Source organism: Barbus barbus (assembly GCF_936440315.1).
Source record: "Barbus barbus genome assembly, chromosome: 31".
Lineage (NCBI taxonomy): Eukaryota > Metazoa > Chordata > Actinopteri > Cypriniformes > Cyprinidae > Barbus > Barbus barbus.
Window position 1 is genome coordinate 21075943 of NC_136759.1, and position 25797 is coordinate 21101739.

The 25797-nt window shown below is 37.0% G+C and overlaps 1 protein-coding gene across 1 annotated transcript in view; it reads right to left on the reverse strand.

Annotated features, from left to right (window-relative positions):
* The window catches only part of LOC306851571 (1,4-alpha-glucan-branching enzyme-like), a 153014-nt gene that overhangs the window by 80295 nt on the left and 46922 nt on the right, over positions 1 to 25797 (reverse strand). The window contains exons 7-9 of the mRNA XM_079387902.1: positions 20150 to 20359; positions 4072 to 4187; positions 3444 to 3571 (exon numbers count right to left, since the gene is read on the reverse strand). Of these exons, the coding sequence (XP_079244028.1) occupies positions 3444 to 3571; positions 4072 to 4187; positions 20150 to 20359 (454 nt within the window). The remainder of the gene's footprint in view (positions 1 to 3443; positions 3572 to 4071; positions 4188 to 20149; positions 20360 to 25797) is intronic.

The following is a 25797-nucleotide window of genomic DNA, read 5'->3' on the forward strand; positions in this document are numbered from 1 at the left end:
AGACTGGTCTTTAATTGAATACCCTGCTTTGAAGAATATCCGAGTCAAGCTCAAAACGGCAAAAAGTACAATTTTCTTCTGAAGCCATAAGAAACTTACATGCACATGGTAATTTTGATCATTTATTTTTATACAAGGAGTAGAACTTGTAATGTCTAATGAGAAATTAAAATGTAATGATGACTCCAGTCAAATCTGGCCTAATAAAAGTTAATTTATTTATATTCACAGAGTGGGTCGCCTCATGGGGGGCCGACATGTTGGGATCACATGACCAGCCAAATGTGTTATTGCTGACAAAATCAAAAAAACTCATAAATTTTTGCCACTAATTTTGTTGACTAGATTAGCAGTGGTCTCCAGCCATGCTAGTCTTTTCTGCAGAGTATCACATAATATGCAGCGCTGTGCAAAATTGAATTAACCGCTGAATACAAAAAGTAGCTGTGGTCCTAGTTTTTGTTATATTTGTAGTCTGTTTATATGCTATTTAATTGTTTCCTGCAATGTAAGCAAACTTAAGCATTCACAGTCCAGCTCTATCAATGGAGCTCATAAAAGAGAATCAGATGATATCTCTGGTGGGCGCTGTCCACTAATTACAAAACACTGAACAAAGTAAGTAAAAAGTAAGTGGTCTCATTAATCATGGCTTTAGACAGAGCCACTGAGTGCTAATTTAATGCACTGTGTCCCGTTGACTCGGAAGGTTAATTCTGTCTTTGTGGAGCTGGGATACAGTGTCGCTGTTGACAAAATTAAGGTTATCGAGCCATGACTAAAGGTATTATGGTTATTTCGGATGATCCTGCTAAATATTCTGAAGACAGTAGCCAGTAGAGAGAGAGAGAGAGAGACACCTTTTAACTTAAAGGAACAGTTCACCCCAAAACGCACAAGCCACGATTCAAACTGTTATTCACTGATGATCTTCAGATCTCATTTGTGCTTTTGCATATTTAAACTGACACACTGCACTAGTGTTGTTAACACTTGATATTATTTCTGGTAGTTAATGGTCACTTTTTAATATCCAATCAATTTCCTTTTTTTTTTTTAATTAAAAATTTAAAGGATGTCAGAAGTAAAACAGGTTGCAAACAAAAAATTTGCAATGACTTTAAATTTTAATTTAATTATACTTCATGACTGCCTCTAATGCAATATTAAACATTATTTTAATAGTAATATATTACTATTAAAATATTGTATTAAATACAAATAAATAATTTATACAGTGACTTCAGAAGTTTGAGATCAGAAAGTTTTGTGGAAGAAATAATACTTTTATTCAGCAAGGATGCGACTGATCAAAAGTGAAAGTAAAGAATTTATAAAATAAAACGTCATACAGTATATTTAAAATAAATGCTAATCTTTTGTACTGTCAAAGATGTAAAATGTAAAAGTATCATCGTTTCCACAAAAAATAAATGAATAAATATTAAGCAACATGACTGTTTTCAACATTGTTATTAATAAGAAATATTTCTTGAGCAATAAATCAGCCTATTAGAATGATTTCTGAAGAATCATGTGACACTGAGGACTGGAGTAATGATGCTGAAAATTTAGTTTTGCATTACAGGAATAAATTGCATAAAATATATTATTAAGATGGAAAATAGTTATTTTAAATTGTAATAATGTTTAATTTGTAATAATGCAAATAATGCAAATAAATACAGCCTTGGTGTGCATAAGATCTTTTTTTTTCAAAATAAATAAATAAATCATTAAATTGACCAACCTCAGACTTTTGAATGGTGCTTGTGTATATGACTGATAGAACAGAACAGACTAGCCCTTGTGCGGAAAAAAATTACATTTTGAAATTTTAAAAATCGTAGCTTCATCGGAATAGTACGAAACTTGGTGACTTGGTATGTGAACACACAAAAAAAACTTGAGGGCATGATTCGAAAAAGCTAAGTGCTCGTAAAAAAATAGTCACACTCATGGTCTTCGGTCAAAAATTGACGACCATAGAAAATGAATGGGAAATGGCAAAAAAAAATTAAAATACAGAAAACCTTTGTGCATAATCTACAATTCCCTCACGTTGCAGAAAAATTTGCACAGCAATGAAGGGGTGAAACTCTAAAACATCTAGAGTGCAAAATCAACACACCCTCAACACATGCACATGCACACACACACACACACCCACACACACACACACCCCTATGAACTGGTGTGCCTGTAACACAGCAACTATGTAAAATAAAATCAATAATCCAACTACAATTTAGTAAAAAAAAGTGGATACCAAGTAATGGGTTACACTCTAAAACATCAAAAGAGCAAAACAGACACATCCACTCACACAAACTCACACACACACAATTATACACACTCAAATGAATTGGTATGGCTATAACCATATAGCCAAAATGAATCAGAAAACTGAAATAAGAGGTTGAAATCAGATCAGATCCAGAAGGATTAAGCTCTGATAAAGCATTCCAGTTTATTTTTTTGTTACATTTTTATAGAATTTTAATGTTTTGGATTTAATGTTTTGCTTTCTGTGTTCAGGTTTGACTGTAGTAATAATAATTCAAAAACTGACGCTTCAAATCAACATTTAAAACAACAACAAAATATAAACCTTGACAAAAAGTAGTCTTTCAGAATGCCTTGATATACATTTAAATCCACAAACTAATAAAAAGTAAACAATTATGTATAAAAACAACTAGGGAATTCAAAAGCCTCTCTATAGATTCCTATACAGGCATCTAGTGGTTACACCATGAAATTACATGGGTTTTTTCTTTCTTTGCTCTCACCAGGAGGTGCTAATCTGCCTTCCAAAAAAAAAAAAAAAAAAGATTTTAAAGGCCTAGTCTCCATTTTAATCTGAGACTCCATTAATTGAAAATTAATTTTAAAAAATTTGAGAAAATTTGTTTTGTACTATTTTCAATGGGAAAAATTGATAATATAATGCATAATGCATAAATAGTAATTGTTACCATAAAATTCTCTCAAAATTCAAAAGAAAAAATATTATTGAACAAAAATATATTAGATTGATTTTACTGAAAAAAAAAAAAGTTACATTTGAAGTGGCCGGTCACTTTTGACAGCGAAGAGCGTGAGTCACAAATAAAGACCGCACAAGGGCTAGACTAGAATAGAATATCATCTTTTTCTCACACAAAGCTATTGCATGCTTCAGAAAATTTGAAACGGACCTGAAGTCTTATGCGGAGTATCTAGGAAACCTGTTTGAATACAGTCATATCGTTGCAATATAAGCCCTGGCTGATGGGAACTACGGCATTAATGTTATATTACTGTCATCTCAAAACAGAGGAATAAGAACAGAAGCAGCAATTCAGTTCAAGAACTGCTGAGCAAACATTTCAGAATACTTTTCATGCTGTTGGGAGCTTCTACTACGTTCAATGCATTTCAGAAAACGACATACAGCTTACCTCTGCAATAGTGATGCAGTCCTGATAGAGGGTGTGCAACATATGGTTTGCCAACATGAGGTAGACAAGAGAGTCCTCATCTACTTGGAGTCCAAAGTATTCTGCATAATCCCCGGAAAATCCTGATCCTGACAATCAGAGAACATATAGATGAAATCAGATTCCACAGCTGATGGTTACATTTAATAATAAGTAATTAGCAATTACACACAACTCATTTTAAAAGCTACAAAGAAACCCTTTTTGTGAATCTAATGTCATGTTTCATTAAAACAAAGCTGGTTTTATTCAAAGCCATCTTTGAAAATCATCAGCAGCATCACTGGTACAAAATTACAAAGAAAAGAGAAAAATGGCAGGATAACCTTTGCCACACTACTTGTGTAATTAATTTCCTGCTTGAAAGGACTTGTATCACATGCTTTTCCTGCTTAATTCCGTTCATTTATGAGAGTTTAAGTAACATGCTCGCAGTCTACTGAAACTGCCCTTGGAACGGTTGCTCTTCCAAAATGCTTTTCTACCTGTTTTACAATAAGAGCCAGTGACATTTACAGTGGTAGAAGGTTGTTATTGTACAGTAATTCTAAGTAAAGAACATTACGTGCTTAACTTTCCATGGACATACCGATCCCGTGATGATGGTAGAGCATAGACGTCACTCCATCAAACCTGAAACCATCAAATCTGTACTCCTCCATCCACCAGCGCAGGTTTGACAGGAGAAATCGCAACACCTCCCAGCTACACACACACACACACACACACACAAACAAACAGGTATTATGCTATCATGACAGGAATATATCTATATGTGAGTCATTGCTGAAACTTTTTGCACCATAGAAATAAATGATACTTCACATTGTGCGACTACCTCATAACATTTTAATCATTTGGATTTTTAGTTTTTCAAATGTTTGGGGTTAATGATAATTCTTAATATTTTTGAAATAAGTCTCTCCTTTTCACCAAGGCTGTATTATTTGAGCAAACATACAGAGAAAACAGTAATTAAATATTATTACCTTTTAAAATGTGTTTTTTTTTTTTTATTCCTGTGAAGCAAAGCTGAATTTTCAGCATCATTACTCCAGTCTTCAGTCTCACATGATCCTTCAGAAATCATTCTAATGTGCTGATTTAATGCTCAAGAAATATTTCTTATTATTACACAGTGAAACATGTTTCTTTAGGAATTTTGAAATGTTGAATGCTAAAAATCACATTACGATTTGTGTATCATTGACTGCTAATGAAAAAAAAAAAAGATGTTGACAACTTATATAAGCTAATCTTGTATTACTCATTGGGCAGATAGAGTGGATAGTAAGCACATTGGGATGCAGGGATTGCATGATTATGAGGCGCCGGGCTCGACAAAAGTGAAACGAACGCAGATAGAGAGAGCGAGTGTGTCAGAGAGAAAGAGAGAGAGAGAGATACTCATATGTGATAAGGGTACAGCAAACCAGTGTTGCCAGGGTCGTGGTTTCCCGCACAATTGGGCTATTTTGAAAATACAGTAGCGGGAAAAATTACAGAGCCATGGGTTGCGGTATTTAAAATTTTCGATTAATCGTGATTAATCTCAGTCCATGACTGTAATATCTTACTGACTCCCAATTTTTTAAACATAAGTGTATATAATTAAAAATAATAAGTTAGCAATGTGGTGGTGATTTTTACAAAAGCAAACCCCATTCAGATTTTTTTTTTCATAATCAAAAAAATCAGCTTACAGTATATAATTTATATTAATATAGTTATTCACATATGTCATTCATACATTTTAATATGAACTTCTGATCAGGTAAGTATATTTGCTTATGACTCCTGAATGAACATTATTTCTTCAGCAGGGGTCCGCAGGCATACCGCAGGGGACCACCAATTATCACTGTTTGATGAAACGTAAATATGCGTTAAACCAAAATATAATATTAAATTAACTTCAGCAAAAGCTTAAAGTTCAGCTAAATGTTTCATTGTACCTCCTGCAATGCATTTGGTATCATGTAGTTTTAATGACTCCAAACATCAATAAGGATTATTTTAATGGCTTTGCAGTGTAGCACCATAAAGTACTGTATATAAATACATTAATATGGAAATTAATGCATGTTATTATAAGCCAGGCTTAAAATGAAATACTACAATACGTTCAATACGTATAATACAATACGTTCTGCTCTGTCTCTCTGCTCCCCAAGGGGTCGCCCAGTTTTAAATTGTTACTCCTGAAATATCATAAACTTTTATAAGACGACCAGATTTCAGTTTATAATAATCAAAGGAGCAGTTCCAGTTATGCTGTGCACCAAACTTTCAGGAAGACCTGAGTTGTGGCTCCAGGTTCTCAGGCACCAGGCAATATAATTAATCCAGCTGACATCATCACATTCTGGGATGTGTTGCTTCCCAGATGGCGAGAACTCAGCACTGCCTGGAAGTGCAGTAGTATTGCATTCACAGAGTTAGGATTTCACATGATACGGAGTGAAAGAAACCTCCTGATAGTGCAGCGAGCATCGATCACAGCTATGCTCACGATACAGCAGCACACACAACGTTTCAGCTGTAGAATGTCACTTTTTCCTCTTAATATGTTTCTCCTAGGAAGGAGGTTCTCAAATTTGGAGGCGTCACCAGAATATTCAAATATTATGTCACAAAAAGAGAAATTTGAGTAACTGTAATTCCTGGAACCATTTGTTTGCATTCTTGTTTCCATTAAGGCTAGAGATGGGAAGATCGAGTTCATTTTCAGAAAACCTTGTTTAAGCACTATTCAGCTCATAACGAGTTTATAACCTAAATATAATTTGCAGAATTGCAAAAAATAAAAAATAAATCACTCATCTCTCAGCTGATTCTTTTTTTTTAATTATTATTGAAAAATCCATTCCATTTCAAATATGTTCACGAATCAGATTAATGATATACAATTTTGTCTTTGTTTTTTTAGATTTTAGTTAAATTTTAGTAATTTTTTGTGAATCATTTTTATTATCTTTTTATTTCAGTTTTAGTTTTAGTACTTAAAGTTAAAAAAAGAAATGTTACCTTGTCAACTAGCTAAATGTGTTTAAGGTAACACTTATTATTTTCCAATTATGGTTTCGGTTTTAGTTTACAATACTAACTCTGATCAGACACCGCAAATCAATATCAAATACCAATCCGAATTTTACATAACAGCAGAGTTGATACGTTTTACAATGTGACTAAACATCCAAATGCAGTTACTTCAACAGGAATCCGCAGATCGAGAATTTTGCATGAGGATGAAAGACTTCCCCATTCGCTGGATTTTTACCCAATACCATTTTTTTATTTTTTTTAATGAAACCTTTTTATGTTTGTTGGACATTCATTTACATGACAATTGCATTTTGGGAGTATATAAATGCAAACTTTTAAAAATGGGTTTCCAGTTTTTGAAAATGTTAACGCTATAATCTATGTTAAAACTACAAAAACGTAAATTTTGGAAAATTTACGACATCATGCGCATACATTTTAGATGTTCAGTCAATAAGTGCGTATGTGCCTATTGTTTCTTTCTTTACAATGTGACCGCCAACTACTGGCCTGGCATGCATAATACAGTATTTTTAGTCGTACTCGCGGATCCATGTGAATGGAATCGTTTGGACAATACGGTCACGGAACTTTTCAAATAACCAAAGTAAACTCTTCCAGTTTTAGTATAGCGCAGAGGAGAGATCAAAACAAAACACCGATCATAAATTAGAAGTACAAAACGAGAGATTTTCTTTTTTATAAACGAGAGATTTTACTTGTATAAGGATTTGTTTGAGGATTTCAATATAAGCCAAGAGGAGACTGGTTTTCCTTAGCTTGAAACAAAACTTTGTTCTTGCAAGACTCATAGATTCTCATCGGAGCTTATGCTCCACCTTCATCCTATGTCATCTGCTGGAACGCCACTCTCTCATGAATGAGTGTACGGCAGTTAGCGGAAGCTAGAGATTATGGTTTATAAAGATTTAAACATGGATATTACTCTTCACACAAATGCATCGATTCACTTCATAAGGCCTTTATTAACCCCTCGGAGCCATCTGGAGCACTTTTAATGATGGGCTTCAAAATCTTAACCACTATTCACTTCCATTATAAAGCTTGGAAGAGCCAGGACATATAACTCAGATTGTATTCGTCTGAAAAAAGAAAGTCATATATACCTATGATGGTTTGAGTGTGAGTAAATCATGGAGTAATTGAACCCTCCCTTTAAGAACAGACAGTGTATGTCAGTGATGGAATGTAGGGTCCCAAGAATTTAGGTACTTTAAAAATCCATCACAACCCAAAAGACTGCGAACTCCTGCCTCTTGTTGCATATTAATCTATGCAAATGTTTTCCCCACATATATTTTTGAAAAGCTGTACCTGCAAGTGTGACTCCCTCCGTCCATGTTTGAAACCTAGAAATGAATATCAATGCACTCTATCTCCTCGTCGGGTACCCCAATCAGATTCCTGCGGCATGCGGCTATGAGCATAAATTAACCGTCAGGATGAGAAATTGGAATCAACTCATCCCTAAAGTATGTCTGTATCCTGGTGTTTGGATGATATGTGTAGGCACTTGTGACCAGCCCCATCCAGCTGAGCATCCTCAACAACTTGGAGTAATGGCCATGTTGCCATAGAAACTTAGTTAAAATGCGAGCGCGGGGGTCCTCTGGCACCATGCAAAGCGGACGCGGAGCAAGGTAAAGCACCTCAACCGTGTGAAGCCGAATTAAAGAGCGCGAAAGAACACCATCATCTCGCCTGAGAGTTTTATAAATGCCAAGCGCTCCGATTCACGCTACGGCATCCTTAATGTTATTGTCAGAAGAAGGACAATATGACACTTACGATGCAGCCAGTTCTGGCTGGAATGATTCGAGCGGCCCCAACGGAGATGGGCTAGCACTAATCCTACATCTTAAACTGTATTTGATGGCAGGAATGTGCGCATGAACTCTTCAACCTCGATTCTTCTCTTCTAAACTTCTACAACAATGACAAGAGGCCCAGGTAGCAGAAAATTAGAAAATATGGAAATGAACCATCTTTTGACACTCACACTGGAACTTGAAGCTATTCAGAATAACTTATGAACCTCCTCACACAATCAAGTCTGCAAAACTGTGGAGATGTCTGATAACATTAGCACGGTATAAGGAGCTACAGCCTTCATTTGGAGTCATTCCGTGCTTCGGCTTGATGCATTCAGCACTGTGCTGATCTAGGCAGCAACATTCATGTATGCCAAATCAAATATATGGATACAAGTCCCCGTTGGCCAGGCGCAAATCCCCCAAAGCTTCTTCCAGGACTGAGCAGTTCGCAATTGGTTCTGCATGAGGAGTGAATCAGCGCCGGGGTAGATTGTAGTTTTCCAAGCCATGGGGGAAAATGCTGATGTAGATATCTGCGGCGCCGTTTCATAAAGTTGCAAATGGCGAGTTTGCAACTCCGGGTTGGCTCTCCCAATACTAGGGGGCTGTGGTAATCTGATAAGAGTGCGGCATGGGCGGTCACGCAGGGCTGTGGGTGATAAATAGATTATACTGTGATCAACACACAACGCAGAGGCCAAACACACAATGTGTTTTTGTGGGACTGAGGGGTAAAGCCATGACAAAGCCACACCTGCACAATAAACCCAAAAGAATGGCTGTTATTCCTTATGGGCAAGTCCTGTTGGGAGTGCAGTGAGTACAAAGCTTTTGTCAGGTGTGATAGTAAAGCAGGGCTATGCTACTTGGCTTTGGAAAGCTCACAGGCCATAGGGTCCTTTTAGGCCCATGGGCCGCATTTAATTTTAGTAGCTATTTTGGTCACACTATATTTTAAGGTCCAATTCTCACTGTTAACTAAACCTCAATAAACTCCTAATATGTTGCTTAATAATGGTTAGTAAAGTAGTTTTTAAGTGTAGGTATGGGGTAGGATTAAGGGATCTAAAATATGGTCATACAGAATAAAGCATTGATATGCATTTATTAATAAACACTCAATATGTTAGTAATATGCATGCCAGTTAAGTGAGAATTGGTTCTTAAAATAAAGCATTATCATTGTTTTATATTAATGAAGCAATAAGATTATGTGCGGTTGGTATGTGGTTTGAGATAAATTTCATACTTGGCAACATTTTTATTAATCTTGGTTAGTAGCTTCTAGTAAATTTAAACATTTTAAATGTCATCATTTATTATTACTTGCCGTTTCATGAATGAACATGAATTAACAATGAATAATTATACAGAAATACACATTAACCTAGATAAACACTGTAAAGTCTGACATAAAAGTAAGAGTTCTCAAAAAACTAAGTGATTCGCCTATTGAACATTTATACAAAATGAGTCAAATAACATTTTTATACAATATATATACAATCAGAAAACAAAAATTATATAACAATGATGAAATAATTTTTACTATATATACTGAATGAAATATCAAGAATAAGCTGCTTAAATGTTGTACATTTTCATTTTGAAAAAAAAAAATAATAAAATAAACTGTTGCTTAAATTAAAGATTTCTCTCCTTAAAAAAAAAAAAAAAAAAGTAGGATGCAAACATTTCAGAAATTATAATATTTCTGAAGAGCATGGATAATCCACCGGAGGGCAGAAGACATCGAAATAGATCACATACTATATACACTTTCTTGGGAAAGTATTTATCTCGTTTATGATATTGAAGCCATACAAACCCATGTATTAAATATGATGCATATGACTTAAATGGCTAACATGGTGAGAACACCATACTGTAAACTGCAGCTACCACAGCATTGACATCCCACAGACCACAAAAATCTACTTGAGACCAACAGTAACGCTGAGATTAAGGAGTACCGACAACACTATGGCTACAAATTGACAAATGGGCCAGTTTTCGCCTTAACCAGATTACATACGACTTCAAGGGTGTCTGGAAGGACGGTAAAATGCTGTTATATTCGATTATGAGTTTCCCTTCACGATTTCCCCACATCACTACCATTTACCATGAGCGCTCAATGACAACATATACGTTGAATATCAATGAAATGGCTTGCATTGGTAGTCAAGCCCTTCAACGCAAGAAAAAAAGAAAAGAAAGACATTTCCTCAGAGCCAAATAGCTGATAATCTGTCTCAACTCCACATTCATCCTTGGGGAAAGAATGACAGGAAAAAGACAAGTGTGATGATAAACATAAAATGACCTTGCTACACAGTACGCTAAATCTGTCATAAGCACTGGTTCCTAGACAGTTACGAATTAACACTACAAGAATACGCTAAAACCGAGGATAATCTCTCAAAGGGGGACTCTGACCTTATTTGCATTTCTTGTACCTGATATTGCAACCCAAGTCTCAGGTGCAAGGAAGATCGCAGGAGGAGGAAACGTATAAATCCCTGCATCCTCAACATTACAGTCAACCTGCATGAGAACAAATACATTTACAACCTTGACAGGTCATTTCACACAAGGCGCAGCGGTGAAACGATGGCATCTGACAGTCTGAGAGATGGCGAACAGCCGGGCCTTGTGGGAAACGACGGTTGAGGCACCTCATTTCACGCATCTCACACGCTGTGCCTGTCCTATTGGCAAAACGGCTTCTTCGCTCATTCAATAAAAGACAAGCAGTGCAGATTAATGTTTATTGGGGAAGAGATGGATAACACCTGGATAAAGTGATGTGACAAGTGCCACCGTTGTGTCAATTTTTTGTCGCTCTGGAATTCGTGCAGAACTGTCAGAATTAGCATTCTCCATCAACATCCAGCTGTGCCTCTGGTGAAATCCGCCATTTGTCTCAATAGAAAGTTTATTAAGTCTCATTGAGAGGTGTTGGGAGAACATGCAACGCGTCCTGATGAGGAATGTATATTCAAGGAGGGGGAACCGCTTCACGAGCACGGGACCTTATCCACCATTGTCATTGGAAATCTTTCACAAAGTCAGATTAAAATTTGCCGCTATTTGCACGGAATACTAAGCATGCCCCACAAAGTCATTAAATCTGTGCATTCCTCTCAGTCCAGATTAAAAAGAAGAGCAATAAGCCTCGGTGAATGTAACGCGCGATCGAAATGTGAGACCACAAAAGCGGAGAGCCTTGGGTCTGGCTCCGTTTGATGTGCAGAGGGATTCCGGTGATGACTGATGAAAAATGGATGCAAATGAGCCAATACAGCAAGAGACTGGAGGAAGGGATGGATAAGCATGGAAAGAGCCTTCTGAAGTCACACATCTGAGACCTCTCGAGCGGCAGAGAGAGGGCAGACGGCGGCGATGGCCGAGAGGAAGTGCGCCTGCCCTTCAGGAGACAGGTGGAGAGGAGCATCGTGTCGGCACAGAGGATTAATTTACTCGCCTTCACAAGGTGTCCTTGCTGCTCTTTGAAACAGCCTATTAGAGGAGCCACAGGAAGCCATGAAGTGCAGCCCAGCGGATGTCTCTGGGCTAGTTAGATCTCCACTACAAGGGCTAAGACCTCAAACACTGGCTGTTCGCATTTCCCTGTAGATGCCAGAGAAACACTGTGCATAACAGAGCTTAATGGAGTATGCACCAGATGTTTCCATGAAATCACCTTGTTTTCATGACTTTTGCATGTCAAAACGGTGCCTTTTACATGATGAAGACAAGCAAACAGGGATACTGGATACATCTTATTCTGTCAATCGTCATGCATTTTAATAGACTGTGCTGATAGACCAAGAAACACAAATCACAACAAACACAAAGGACAACGTTAAGCAGCAGGGGCTTGCTTTCTTGTACATGTGAAACTGACGGAAGTAACATTGGGGTAGACTGTGAAGGACTATTCCCCACCTGACACACCACTTTTCAATGGGGCATTCTGATAGGGACATACGAGACACATCCTGGCCAGGATTTCTGTATTTGGCTCAGTTTTCCTGATCAATAACGTGCAGGCACTGTACATAATCGACCAATTGTGGGGCGTGAGAAAGTGGGATCTACGGAGAATATGTTAGGTGTGTTCATTCATTCATTCGACTTGAAGTACCGCTACGCAGACTGATAGTTGTATGACATCAAAGTACAGCAAGCGCGATTCGAAAGCATAAAGAGCCGTCTGCTCTCTATAGCTCTTGCGGATGTCATACAATGATCGGTCTGCACAGCGAAAACAGCCAAAACCTGGATATTTTTGGCAATATAGAAATCCTGGTAAGGACGTGTCCCATAAAAGTAGCCCGTATGGTCACCCTACCACTAACACATTTGCATAATTCCACCTATATTCTATGTTCATGTAACTCAAACATGTAATTTTACTGATGACTGCTTCTCTAATCTCGAAGAGTTCAACGCAGGAATAAAAAAAAAAACGCTTGCTCTTGAAAGATGGCTCAGTACCCAGTTTATTTGGACCAGCTGGCTCCACTGAATCTCAAACTGTTAGAATGTTAAATAATAGATGTTTATATTTATATGATGCTCTGAATGAAAAAACAGCTTGACCAAACGTGGTTTTTCTATATGGAATTATGCAATCAGCTTTAGCTGCACCTGTAGTTACTCTGTTTTCAATAGAATTAAATGTAATAAAATCAGCCAGAGGAGGATGAGCTTAAAACCATGCATAATCGTATACACTAAACAAACATTTTTAAATTTAGAGATATTTTCCCAGCTAAGCAGGTTATATGTATTTAAAATATGACAAAGGTGAAAAATAAATAGTTTATCTAAAATTTTAAGTGCTTGTTTATACAATAATTCCAATGGTTTTAGGACTATAGCATATGTATTAGACCTACTTGTTAGACAATAAGTGATGTAAGAGAGAATCATAGAATGAAAATATACCTTTGCAGCCTTGTTTGATAAAGTGTTTCTAATAAACCGAAAATTAACAATTAAATTTGACCTTTTTACATACCTTTTTATATACGGTTTAAAACCAAGACATGAGTCCAAATGAACCCCTAAATATTTATTTTCTGAGACAACCTGTAATCTCTCTCCTGAAATGAAAATATCCCGTTTTATATCAACACTATGTCCTTTAGAAAAGAACATACAAGCTGTTGTTGACACGTTTAATTTCAGATGACACTGATCGAGTCAGGATATGATTTTTGCCAGAACATGTGTCAACTTATTTACAACCTCTTCTGCATTTTTACCATGCGTGAAAATGACTGTATCGTCAGCATACATTATGATATTACATTGTTGACACACCATTGGTAAATCATTAATATACATGCTGAAGAGAATTGGCCCCAATATGGACCTTTGTGGAACGCCAGTTGAAAGGAATCGCGAATTAGATTTGTAATTATCAAATTTTACTACCTGAGAACGGGAAGAGAGATAAGACTCAATTAAATTTACAGATTTTGTTGAAAAATTTAAATTGAGTAATTTTTGTAAAAGAATATTATGATTTACTGTATCAAACGTCTTCTGTAAATCAAGAAATACAGCCCCTACCACGCCACCTTTTTGACTTGGACATGGAGGCTCAAGGTCAAATTCGCAGTCAAAAACATCTTGAAATTATGAGAAACATAACTAATATGAAGTTACGTTAAAGTTAGGTACTAAGAGAACCTGAAATACAAATCACAAGCAAACAAAAAAAAAGTTCTGCTTGCTTGTATATGTGAAACAGACAGAAGCAACTTAGTTTGCGGTTGATTGTGAAGGACAATTCCTCACCTGACACACTGCCCCACTTCTCAATTGAGCTTGGAGTCTCAAGGTCAAGTTCACGGTCAAACATCTCAAAGTTATTCTTCCAGCCAGCCATTTGTTCTCGAAAGTTTCTGCACCAAGAAAGTCCTTTATTCCCATGTCATGTAGAATCAAGGGACAACAATGATTGCTTGATTCTACTAAAAAAAGAGTCCCTTATTTCAATGCAATTTCCACCAATGTCAATGGTGCATCTGTTGCAAAGCTTGCCAATGCCTGTTTCAAAGTTGCTTGATTAACACAATGCTGTGCCATCGCAGTCGCCACCAGGAACGGCCTTTCCGCGATTCATCTTCACAAAAGCAGGAATTAATAGAGAACCCGACACCGAGATGCCTCCAAACAAACGGCAACAAGAAAAACAGACAAATGAACCAGCGATGACACCGGGGCGTTCCTTCGGGCTTTTACAAATGACTCTTCAGATGGCTGCTGGTTGTGGCATATGTCTGCGGCCCATCTAATGAGTCCCTCTGAAAACGGCACAAGCTCAATAAGTAATGAAACTGCAGCTTGGCTCTTATTACTGAATCTCTGCGCCGTCTGACACTAACACTGGATAATGTATTGGCGGCAGCAGCTTTTGGCATGCGCTTATTAAATGTGGGTTCAAAAAGGCATTGATAGACTCCACGGAGGCGGCCGGTCTGTCTCTTAATGTGTGATGAGGTGAGCTTACAGCCGTGGAAGAAGAAGAGGAGAAACTTAATTATCACGCGCTGCGAGAGCACCAATCAATAGGTTTGGGTTTACCGTGAGGGCCATTAGGGTCAGAGCCAGCTAGCGGCTAAAGTGCCGTACTCTTTTGTAGAGCTTACCGCTGCAATGACAGTAATGATTTGGAGAACAGGGCATCGGGCGGCATCCGTGAAGCTGCATACATTGTGTGTGTGTGTGAGAATGGAAGCCCAAACTGTTGAGAGCGAAGGATTGTCAACACGTCTCTGATACTGTGACACACCAGGGCAATTTGAGCTACTGCAAATTTAAGACCCATTTTTGTCAATTGTTGTTCTTCAGTCCATTTACACGCATGATGTTTTGCGGTTAGCGATTCTCGTTTTGATATGTTCAGTCTTTCATTATCGTAGCTCTCGTGGGGCATGTCCGAGACGTGTTCAGCTAACATTAGAACACATAGTTTTAGATGTAGACTGTCATACATGGGCTTTGTTCGTATTGTTTCAAATGCATGTGTACTTGATCAAGGACTTGCATGTTTCTGAGCTGTAAAATAAAAGGACAATGTCATTACTTTCTAGGGAATTAGCTTTATGTGCTTAACAGCCCCTCATAGATTTGCTGTGCTGATGCCAAAACAAGCTCACAGCTGTTACTGATTTATCATCAGAGCAGATTGTGATAAAAAAAAATGATACAATTACCATGGGCATTAAATAAAGACTTATAGGCTGCATAAACATTTATTCATTTTTATTTTTGTTATTAGACTTCAACACTATTCAAGTGGGATTACTTTTTTATAAGCTTGATATAGCTTATTGCTTTTTTTGTTTTGGTGATATTTTACCTAGTACACTGGCAAAAATGTCTCCACAATAAAATCCAGCAAGTGCAATGAGAAATGTATTTGACGAAGGTCTAAATAAATGAAGCTTTGCATTAAATGGACCGTTTTATTGCACATGAACCAATTTTTCCTGTCCAATGTGTTTTTAACTGTCCTGCTCCTACAATATTAGCCTCTTTGCATAACTTCTGATAGATTCACAATGCTAAAATCACAAAACTGAAACAATTTTCAGAAACTCAGTTGTTTCACACTAACTGTCTTTTAGTTATTAATGACCAAACACATTCTGCTTTTTAACCGTCAGCTTTAAAAGATACGTTTTTTATTGTTTTGTTTTATTTATTTTTAAATCAGCTCCTTAAATGGAGGCTTTGTCTTCCAATTATACACTTTGTCAACTGTAAACAGTATTCACACGTAATACACACATGCTTGATGTCAAAATTGTGAGATTTGTTTAAAAAAGCCTAGTTAAGAGTCAACTGTTGTGACAGCAAACCAACATACTCTTTTTTTTTTTTGGAAACACTCCTACAGTTTGCTCTAATTTGTAAAGTTGGTTTTTCGAGAACAAAAACCACTGAAGTTCTTTTCCATCAGGAAGAAAACATGCTCTTAATGAAACCTGTCAGAAACCAATCCAAAATGCACTTTCCACTCAGCCAGATGTCAAGTGCATCTCTTGAGATTCATTTCACATTCGTAAGACCTTTTGCTTTGACGAATAAGTGAAAATTTCATGGTTAAGTGATCTAGATGACGATTCTGTATACACATGGATATAAATATGAGTGCACCATAAAACCATAAAAAGAATGTGATATTTGTGTATCAAAAACAGAATCACTCATAACTAACGAATCAAACGTTTGGCATATGCAAATTTCAGAGTGAAGTGAAAATTCCCATATAGTCATATATAAAGTCAAAATAACTATGCCTGCTTATATCATCATTTAAAGTTATGCTGATTAACTATAGAGTCATTTTAGAAGAGTTTCTTAATAACTGTCATAATCACAAGCGGTAAACAGTGTTGGGAAGGTTACTTTGGCAATGTAATAAGATACAGATTACAAGTTACCCTATTTAGAATGTAATAAGTAGTGCAAGTATTTCAATTACTTTATTAATGTAACTGATTACTTTTCTAAATTTCTAATGAATATTATTATATTATTTTCAAACATTTAAAGCAGGCAGGGTTAACCTTACAGTGTCCTAAATTCCTTAAACATATGCAACCCCCTTTGTAATTGTTAAGTACCTAATTTAATTACACTTTTTTTTTCTCAGTAACTGATTACAGTTACATTTGTTTTGTAATTAAATTACATAACTAGTTACTCCCCAAAACTGTTCATAAAACAAACAGTTCCTTCCTTTCTACTCTGTACTTACTCTGCACTACTTACTGTCCAATATTCTCCAAAATATAAATCTTTAAATAGCAGATATGTGAGCTGGTTTAATTGTATATTAATGCAAGACATTTCCGTTACTTGGAAACAGAAGACTTAAGTTAGGTTATTGAACTCCATTACAAGGCAGAATAATTATTTATTGTGATTAAGTCAAAATTATTGAAAATATTTCACCAATAAGTATACTTGGAGAAAAGTATCTGATCAGTTTTTAAATGGCCAATATTTCTTATTCCGAGCACATCATATCGAATAGAACAGTGTGGCAATTATTGCATTTTGAAAGTGATTAGTTGAATTCTAGATAGCATATTTACCATGCAAGACTTCAGAGACAAAGGGAGTGAACAATGAAGGAGGACATATTGATGGAGAATTCACACTGCGCTTTGGCAGAAAGGTTTCATATACAACATTGAAGTAATTGCTGTCAGCCCAAGACGGTACTATGGGAATACTGCCAGAGGCAAAGAGAGTACAGTAGGTGTTCCAATTTAAAGACTCGCTCAGTATGGGCTCGAGAGTGGGGGAAAAGGGAAATTAACATATTAGCTGGCATATGGTTGTGATGAAAACCTAATGTCTACAGAAACGCAGTGCATTTTAAGCTATAATGATGAAAAACTGACCAGGTCAAACATAAGTTCTAACTACTTGCCTTACTGTGACAATGGCATGTTCTTGGAATTTAAAGATACAGTTCACCCTAAAATGTAAAGTCATGAATTATTTACTCTAATGTCATTCCAAACTATTTTTTAATCAGCGGAAAGTTCTGGTTTTGTGTTCGATGGAAGAAAGTCTAGCGAGTTTGGAGCGACATGATGGTGAGTAAATAATGACAGAACTGTTCCTCCAACTTGGTCTACTGTGGGTTCTGCTTTTCTAAGCCTCTTAGCGCTTGTGCATTGTCCCTTTGTTTTCAGAGATGAATGAGTCTAAATAGGCAAATACTGCAATGATTATTAATAAACAGAAAGCATCTTTAAAAGCTTTAAGAATTTTACATGAATATTCCATTGCGTGAGATAAGGACATGTTAATGCTTGATTATGGGCAAACAAAAGTGCTGATGAGGTGAACTAATTATGGAAGCATAATTCCATGCCACATAATTAATTACAGAGATATGACCTGTGAGCACAACTCAAGAACACACACACATACTTATAAATGCGCATAGTTCCAGAACAGTAAACTTGAGTGGTTAAAATTAGACATTAGAGCAAAGAAACATTAAGGATATGCAAAATATTCAAAATAACTAGTGCTGTCATTTGAATGTAATTCTATCATATAAGTGCTTTGAAACATGCAACGGGAATGAACAGGGATCTTGGAAGCTTCTTAAAAGTGGCATTCAAGGCATAAGATGCAAAAGAAAACATTGAGATGCATTCAAAATGTGATGTGCCTCAATGTGTACAAAGACTGACAATTAAAAACTGCACATTCACACAATATTGTGAATATATTGTCATTCACACAATAATAATGACTGAAATGGGTATTTCACCACTGCAAAAAGGGGCTTTCAAAAAAACTTAGCTGCCTATGCCGTTGAGAGGAGAAAAATAAAAAAGAATCACAAACAACATAGTACTGTTGCTGCCGCCGGCGCCATGTCCTGGAGACGCTGTGTTTCGTTGTGAAAGCGAAAGTACTTTGTTTGGGCTTCCAAAAGAGGACACAACTAGAAATCAGTGGTTAAGTTGTATTTACAACACTGTTCCAGAACAGTTCAACCCAAATATTAGAGTGTGTGCAGCGCATTTTACGGAGAACTGTTTCCTGAACCTGGAAGAGTAGCCTACAATGCTGGCTTGCACAAAGGCTGTTTCTGTAAAGTGGGACAATTCCAACTTTGCAAGGACAGTCTGGCGCTTCTGACTCACAGCCTGTAAGTACATTTCTGCTACTGACTATTAAAACGCTAGAGCTTTTTAAAAATCGATGCGTTTCAGAAAGGCAGAGCATTGAGGAGCAACAATAATGTACAGTATGTGGAAAATAATGTGTTTTTTAACCTTAAACCGCATAAACACTGCATTACACCAAATACACAAAATAATGTTCTTTTTAGTAATGTCATATGACCCCTTTAATGACAGTATATTTATTGAACATTCATTTTTCTAAATAAGCAGAAAATAGTACACACTTTGCTAAAGTGATTGTTTTGAACCAGTATTAACTTAGACATTATTTTTTTATTTGTTTTATTATTTTAGCTGAAGTATTTGTATCAATAGCGTAGGCGCGTTTCCATTACAGATTTGCGCAAAACTTTGGCGATATTTTATAAATGTCGATAAAAAGGTATTGCGAAATGACCGCGTTTCCATTAACAGATGTTATGTGACAAAAACATTTGATGGGATTTTGACAGATTTTGACTATATTTAATCGAAGGAGGCGTGTGCATGTATCTTTACAAAAGCAGTGCGGAGAGCTGCTTCAGAAACATGTGCGACGCGACTCATATAAACACAAGCATAGATTGTTTGAAGCACGGTTTGTTAAAAGGGTCCATTGTCCATCAAATTTCCAACCAATTTTTTCACTAAACTTCTGTGCAGCAATGCATGCTTTAGAAATTTTTTAGTTATTTTTCTGCTTCTACAGAGACAATTTACCATAAATGCTTTCATATTTCTTGTAAAGTATCAGTTAAAACTAAATTTCAACTGTAGCTTCTAAGGGAGATTATCAGGCCCTGGAGAACAATTTGGCAAAAAACAAGGTATCTTCGAAAGCAGCATAATTACCAGAACAGCCTTCCAGTTGAAAGCGTGTCTATGCTGCTTCTGTAGGCAGATCACTAGGTTTTGGAACGCAGCCTAGATTTTAGAAGAGCGCCTGTGTTGTGTTGCACAACGCTGTGTTACAAAAGGTATTGTATGATGAGAGAGCCGTGTAACTTACGTGAAGCATGAAGCGTAGGGTGTTTGAAATGTGAAAAACAAACTTGAGTCTCACCCAGAGTAGTTGAAGAGTCTGCTGTCCCAGAGGCTGTGTTCTCCACGGGGCCCGCTGTGGAAGAAACAGGAGTCAGAGCCATCAAAGCGGCTCAGCCCGTCTTCTGTGTTCTTGGATGCGTGGCTGTGCACCACATCGAGCAGGACGATGATACCCAGAGAATGAGCCACGTCAATCAGCTCCTTGAGTTCCTCTGGGGTGCCGTAACGACTGGAGAGAAGAACAGATGAAGGCAGATATCAGAGCAGTCTGGGCAGAGGTTGTCTGTCAAGCTGCAAGCTCTTCGTCTTGGGTTAAGCTTGAAACTAGCAGCAGTTTGACTGTTAAGACCAATTCTTTCAAAAGTATAGAGATATCTTTCTGAGTTTATCGCAAAACAAGATGTGCTGGTAAGTTTAAGACCAATTCTTTCAAAAGTATAGACATATCTTTCTGAGTTTATCGCAAAACACAAGATGTGCTGGTAGGATTTCAGAATACAGAACATCTGCTCGATGAAAATGTGAAACATTTATGGACTCGGCTTTACAGTTAGAGCTGTAATAATGGCTGACGATTGAAAATGAGCTTTGTTTATGTTACTTACAAGCGACATGCACAAACAACTTAAGCCATTTCTTCTTAACTTAGATTAAGAATAAACATAAAATAGATAATAAAATAGGCCTCAATTTGAATAAAGGTAGAAAAACTAAATAAATAAATAAAGGTCCTTTTGATATTTTTATAGCTCTGAAAACTTAATATTTTTTTAATAATTTCAAATATAACTGGACTTTAGCCAACTTAATATAATAAAAATATCTACATAATATTCAATATTCACATGTAATCTAATCTTAATACTATATTACATATAGAAATACAACAATAATTTAAGTTTTTCCAAACAGAAAATGTGATGATTTTTGTTTTTTATTTGTAATTTCAACATGAAAATTGGCATAACACTGCCCTGAGAAGTGCAATTTTGTTAACACACCTATGGCAGTCCAAAAATAAAATAAATAAATAAACTACAAGATACTGTTAAAAAAAAAAGTTATAAAAAGTTAAAATCAGAGTAAAAACTAACGAAAACCAATAAACTAAGGCCAAACAGAAAATAAAATGAAAGAATAGGTTTATAAGAATAAGTGTTTTTTCCCAAAAAAATGTCTATCCAATCTTCCGTTACTCCGCAAAACAGTTACACCTAATCACTAATCATGCTCATCCACTTGAAACAAGCAAAGCAATTATAGTCCCCCCTTAAGTGGTGCAGTGGCGATACTTCATGGATCTGTCTTGTGGGATTCAAACCTACAACCTTCTGGATACCATCCCAGATCTGCCACATTACGTCTGTATGCATGTGTTTATCTCAGAAAAATCCCCTCTACACAACAGCTGTGTTTAGCAGCGCCAGCAGAACGACACATGTGCAAATACATCAACCGTGCCGCCCAATTGCCGTGTAAAAACAAACAAATATGGCAGTAAAGAAAAATCAATCTCAGATCGTTTACACCGTCATGGTGGCTGAGCAGAGGTCAAAGCCTCCATTCGGGGTGACGTACTGCTCCTTGTGGAACAAAGGGCAAGAGCGGCGCGTTTCCATCAGCGCTTCCTCACGCATCTCCTCCATGTAATTGCTCCAAGAAGCTTCATCTGTCCTCCAGCTATCATCATATCGCTTTGCCCCGGCAAACGTGATGCAGGGTGACAACAATACCCCTCCCCTCGGCCTCCGCCCCCTTCCCAGCATCCAGACCTTGCACTTTTTAAACGGCTCAGGGAGATAAATCATGGGTGAAATTACTCTGTATACATTATACTCGCGCTATAGGCTGTCTTCAGCGCTAGCCGGTAAGGGCGAGCGACGGAATAAAGCACATAAATAAAGAATTCCTGCCTGTCTTCCTTTATCTGAGGTCTCTACCTCTCCACAGGATTAACTGCAAATGTGTTTACAGGGAGATTATCAGCCCCGTCAGAGAAGCCTCTCTGTGATTTGGGGCCACAGATGTGGGACAGAGTCTCATGGTGTGTGTGCGTTTTCGTTTTCACTGAGGGGTGTTACATTTACCTCATTTTGAACATTAAGAAGATAAAATTGAGTGAATTGTACCATGTTATGGGTCTCAGGAAAGCATTCTTTCATTAAGGGTCAACAAGTGCACCCTAGAGTTGATTTCCAGGGTCTTTTTTTTTTTTTTACTTTGGCTCACAGAGTCAGTTAGTGATCCAGATCAGTCACTTATTAAAGGAATAGTTCACCCAAAATGAAAATTCTGTCATTAATTTGCAATTCTTCTCCCTGAGTTACCGTCTTCCGCCATTTTGGAGAGTACCACAGAATGTAACCAACGTAATCAGTGTTGTTCACATTCAGCATGTGAGTGCTGTCTACTGAACGTAAACAACACTCATACGTTGATTACGTTTTGAGGTACTTTCCAAAAGACGGAAGACAGTAACTCGGGGAGAAGAATTTCTGAATTGCTTCTTTGCCACACAAAAAGTAATCTCGTGGCTTTGTAAAATTACAGTTGAACCCCTGATGTCACATGGACTATTTTACCGATGTCCTTGCTACGTTTCTGTGCGTTGTTAGTGGTGATATCTTTGCTGTCTATGGTGGGTCAGAGAGTTCTGCGATTTTATCAAAAAAATCTTAATTTGTGTTCTGAAGATGAACGAAGGTCTTACGGGTTTGGAACGACATGAGGGTGAGCAATTAATGAGAATTAAAATTTTTGGGTGAACTAACCCTTTAAGTTACTTGATGGTTAGTAAAAGTAGTGCGTTTTTGTCTTTAAAAATGTGAGATACAGGGGAGAGGAATAGAAAAAAATATGGCCGTCAAATGATTCAAATTTTGATCTAATAACTTACATGATGTGCTGATTAATTAAATCACACATCAGATAATTTAAAATCATTATTGTGTTAAAATTAGGCGATTTCGGAGAGGCTAGCAATAGAAAGCTAGCTTTGAAAGCATAAGATCCCACCCTCCCTGCAAATCACTCTCCAAAGCCACAACGACACAATGAGAGTCAGCGTTGTTGGAGGGTTGAATGCAATGCTGTCAGATTACCTCATGTGAGAAAAACCTACAGTACAAAGTGCGTATTACAATAATAACGGCTTCCATTCTCGCTTGGTCTATAATAGAGTACGTGGAATGTGCAGAGCAGTGTTGGGGGTAACTCATTACAAGTAACACGAGTTACGTAACTAGTGTGGCCTAATGGTTAGAGAGTCGGACTCGTAATCGAAAGGTTGCGGGTTCGAGTCCCCGGCCGGCAGGAATTGTAGGTGGGGGGAGTGAATGTCCAGCGCTCTCTCCACCCTCAATACCACGACTGAGGTGCCCTTGAGCAAGGCACCGAACCCCCAACTGCTCCCCGGGCGCCGCAGCATGGCTGCCCACTGCTCCGGGTGTGTGTTCACGGTGTGTGTGTGTGTGCATTTGTTCACTACTCACTGCTGTGTGTGTGCACTTGGATGGGTTAAACGCAGAGCACCAATTTCGAGTATGGGTCACCATACTTGACAATACGTCACGACTTTACTTTACTTTACTTTAAAGTAATGCATTACATTCCATAAAAAGTAACGTAATTAGAAGAAGTACACACACATCTCCCAAAGACGAAACCCGGCTGGCCGGCCATCGGTCCCTTTCTCTGTGTCAGACTTAACTTTGCTGTCGTCTTAAAAATAGTGCCGCGAGTGGGGTTTGAGGAAGTGACATGGCCTGCGTCTGCGCAGTGCGACCTGAAGTGAGACACCGGAAACAGAAATACTGCAAAATAATAATAATAACGTGACTAAACGAGACGAAAATAACGTTATAACATTTTGTTTCGTCTCATTTTAGTCAGCAAAAATGAAGAGACATTTTAGCATAGTTTTTATTTTGTAAACCACATTTAGTCTCGTTTTTATTCGTCAACAATATTGCATTATACATTTAGTTATCGTCATCGTCACATGACCAGCATTTACGTTTCGTCTCGTCTCGTTTTCGTCACGTGATAAAGGTTCGTTGACGACGATATTTAGTCATAATTTTCGTTGACGAAAGCAACACTAATTGGCAAGCATGCAGATATTCTGGAAAAAAAAAAACTGCAGTCTTGCTTATGTGATATTGCTAAACTATAACATATGATATAGATACATGACAAAAACCCATGCAGGGCATTTTTTGCCCTCATATCCTGAATTTTAGGAGCATTTAACATCATTCTAATTGACTCCATCAAACAGGCAGTCGTCGCCTTGCATCATGTTCATCAGCAACAGCATTAGTTAATCGCAAAAAAATTAAAGCGTTGAATAATCAGACCTAACAAAAATGGAAGGTATCCTGTTTATTTTGCAATGTGGAATTAACTATTTTCTTTGGATGTGCAAGACTTTATTAGACACTATATTTTAATAACTAGATTCATAAACTGCGGTAAATGGTAATACTACATGCACTACAAACCAGTGTGCTTATGATTACGATTAGGGCTGTCACGATTCCTCGATTCAATTTGAGCACTCGACTTTAAAAAATCCTCGATTGCATTTTGCCCGTGTCGAGTAACCAGCAAAATACCAGAAGTTGCGCATTCCACGCACAAGAATCCATGAAACGCATTATTAGACCATTTTCCAAAGCTGCATGATATTAAACCCATTTTAAACAACCATAAAGCATAATGCTATTGTGTAACTCTACGATTCAATTAAATAAAATATATGCGATGCAGGTTTAATATATGCGCTTTAATTATCTACAGTATGTAGGTGTCAGAGTGAATGCTGCTCTACACGAACTGTTATCATTTACATGTGTGGAGCATCTCAAACACAAGATTAAATGGACATTTGAATTAAATGTTGTTTCATCAATATGAAGCAAGGATTAGATCGTACGGTGTTAAAAAAAATCGTCAGGCCATTGGCGCCCTCTGCAGGCATTTGTTATAATGCGGAATGTACGTTAGCTCTATTGTTTATAATACATTATGTATTTTAACCATTTTGTTCAGTAAACCCATACGATTACTTGCTTTTGATACTTTATTTGAACTAATTATTATTGCCTAATTGCTATGATATGTTTATTTTAAGTACTTTTAAAGGATATTGTTTGCATAGGTCTACAAAAAAAACTTAAAAATCAATTATAATTATCCGATCACTCGATTAATTTTCAGAAAAAAATCGACTAATTACTCGATTATCAAAATAATCATTAGTGACAGTCATAATTACAATAATATCTTAAAATAAAATATCAAAAGTTTATAATATCAAGCAAGTCTGTTTTTGTACAGATAAATGGCAGAGGATATACCAGAAAAAAGTACTGAAAAAAAAAGGTACAGTATATATAGATGTTTTTTTTGTTGTTGTTGTTTTTTAAGTTGAACTTCTTTCAACTTGATCGCCGAGTATTGGGAAATGTTGTGTCACACATGAGATGTTGCAAAAGAAGTGAGACGCGACTGCAATGGTCAAACACAGCAGAATGCAAAAACACGTTCTGTGTCAATGGCCTCTAGACATGATTCAAGATTTCATTTGTCACATACAAAGTTGTATACAGAATACCACCTGCAGTCAAATGTAAATTATCTCCCACATCTCCATAGACACTGTAT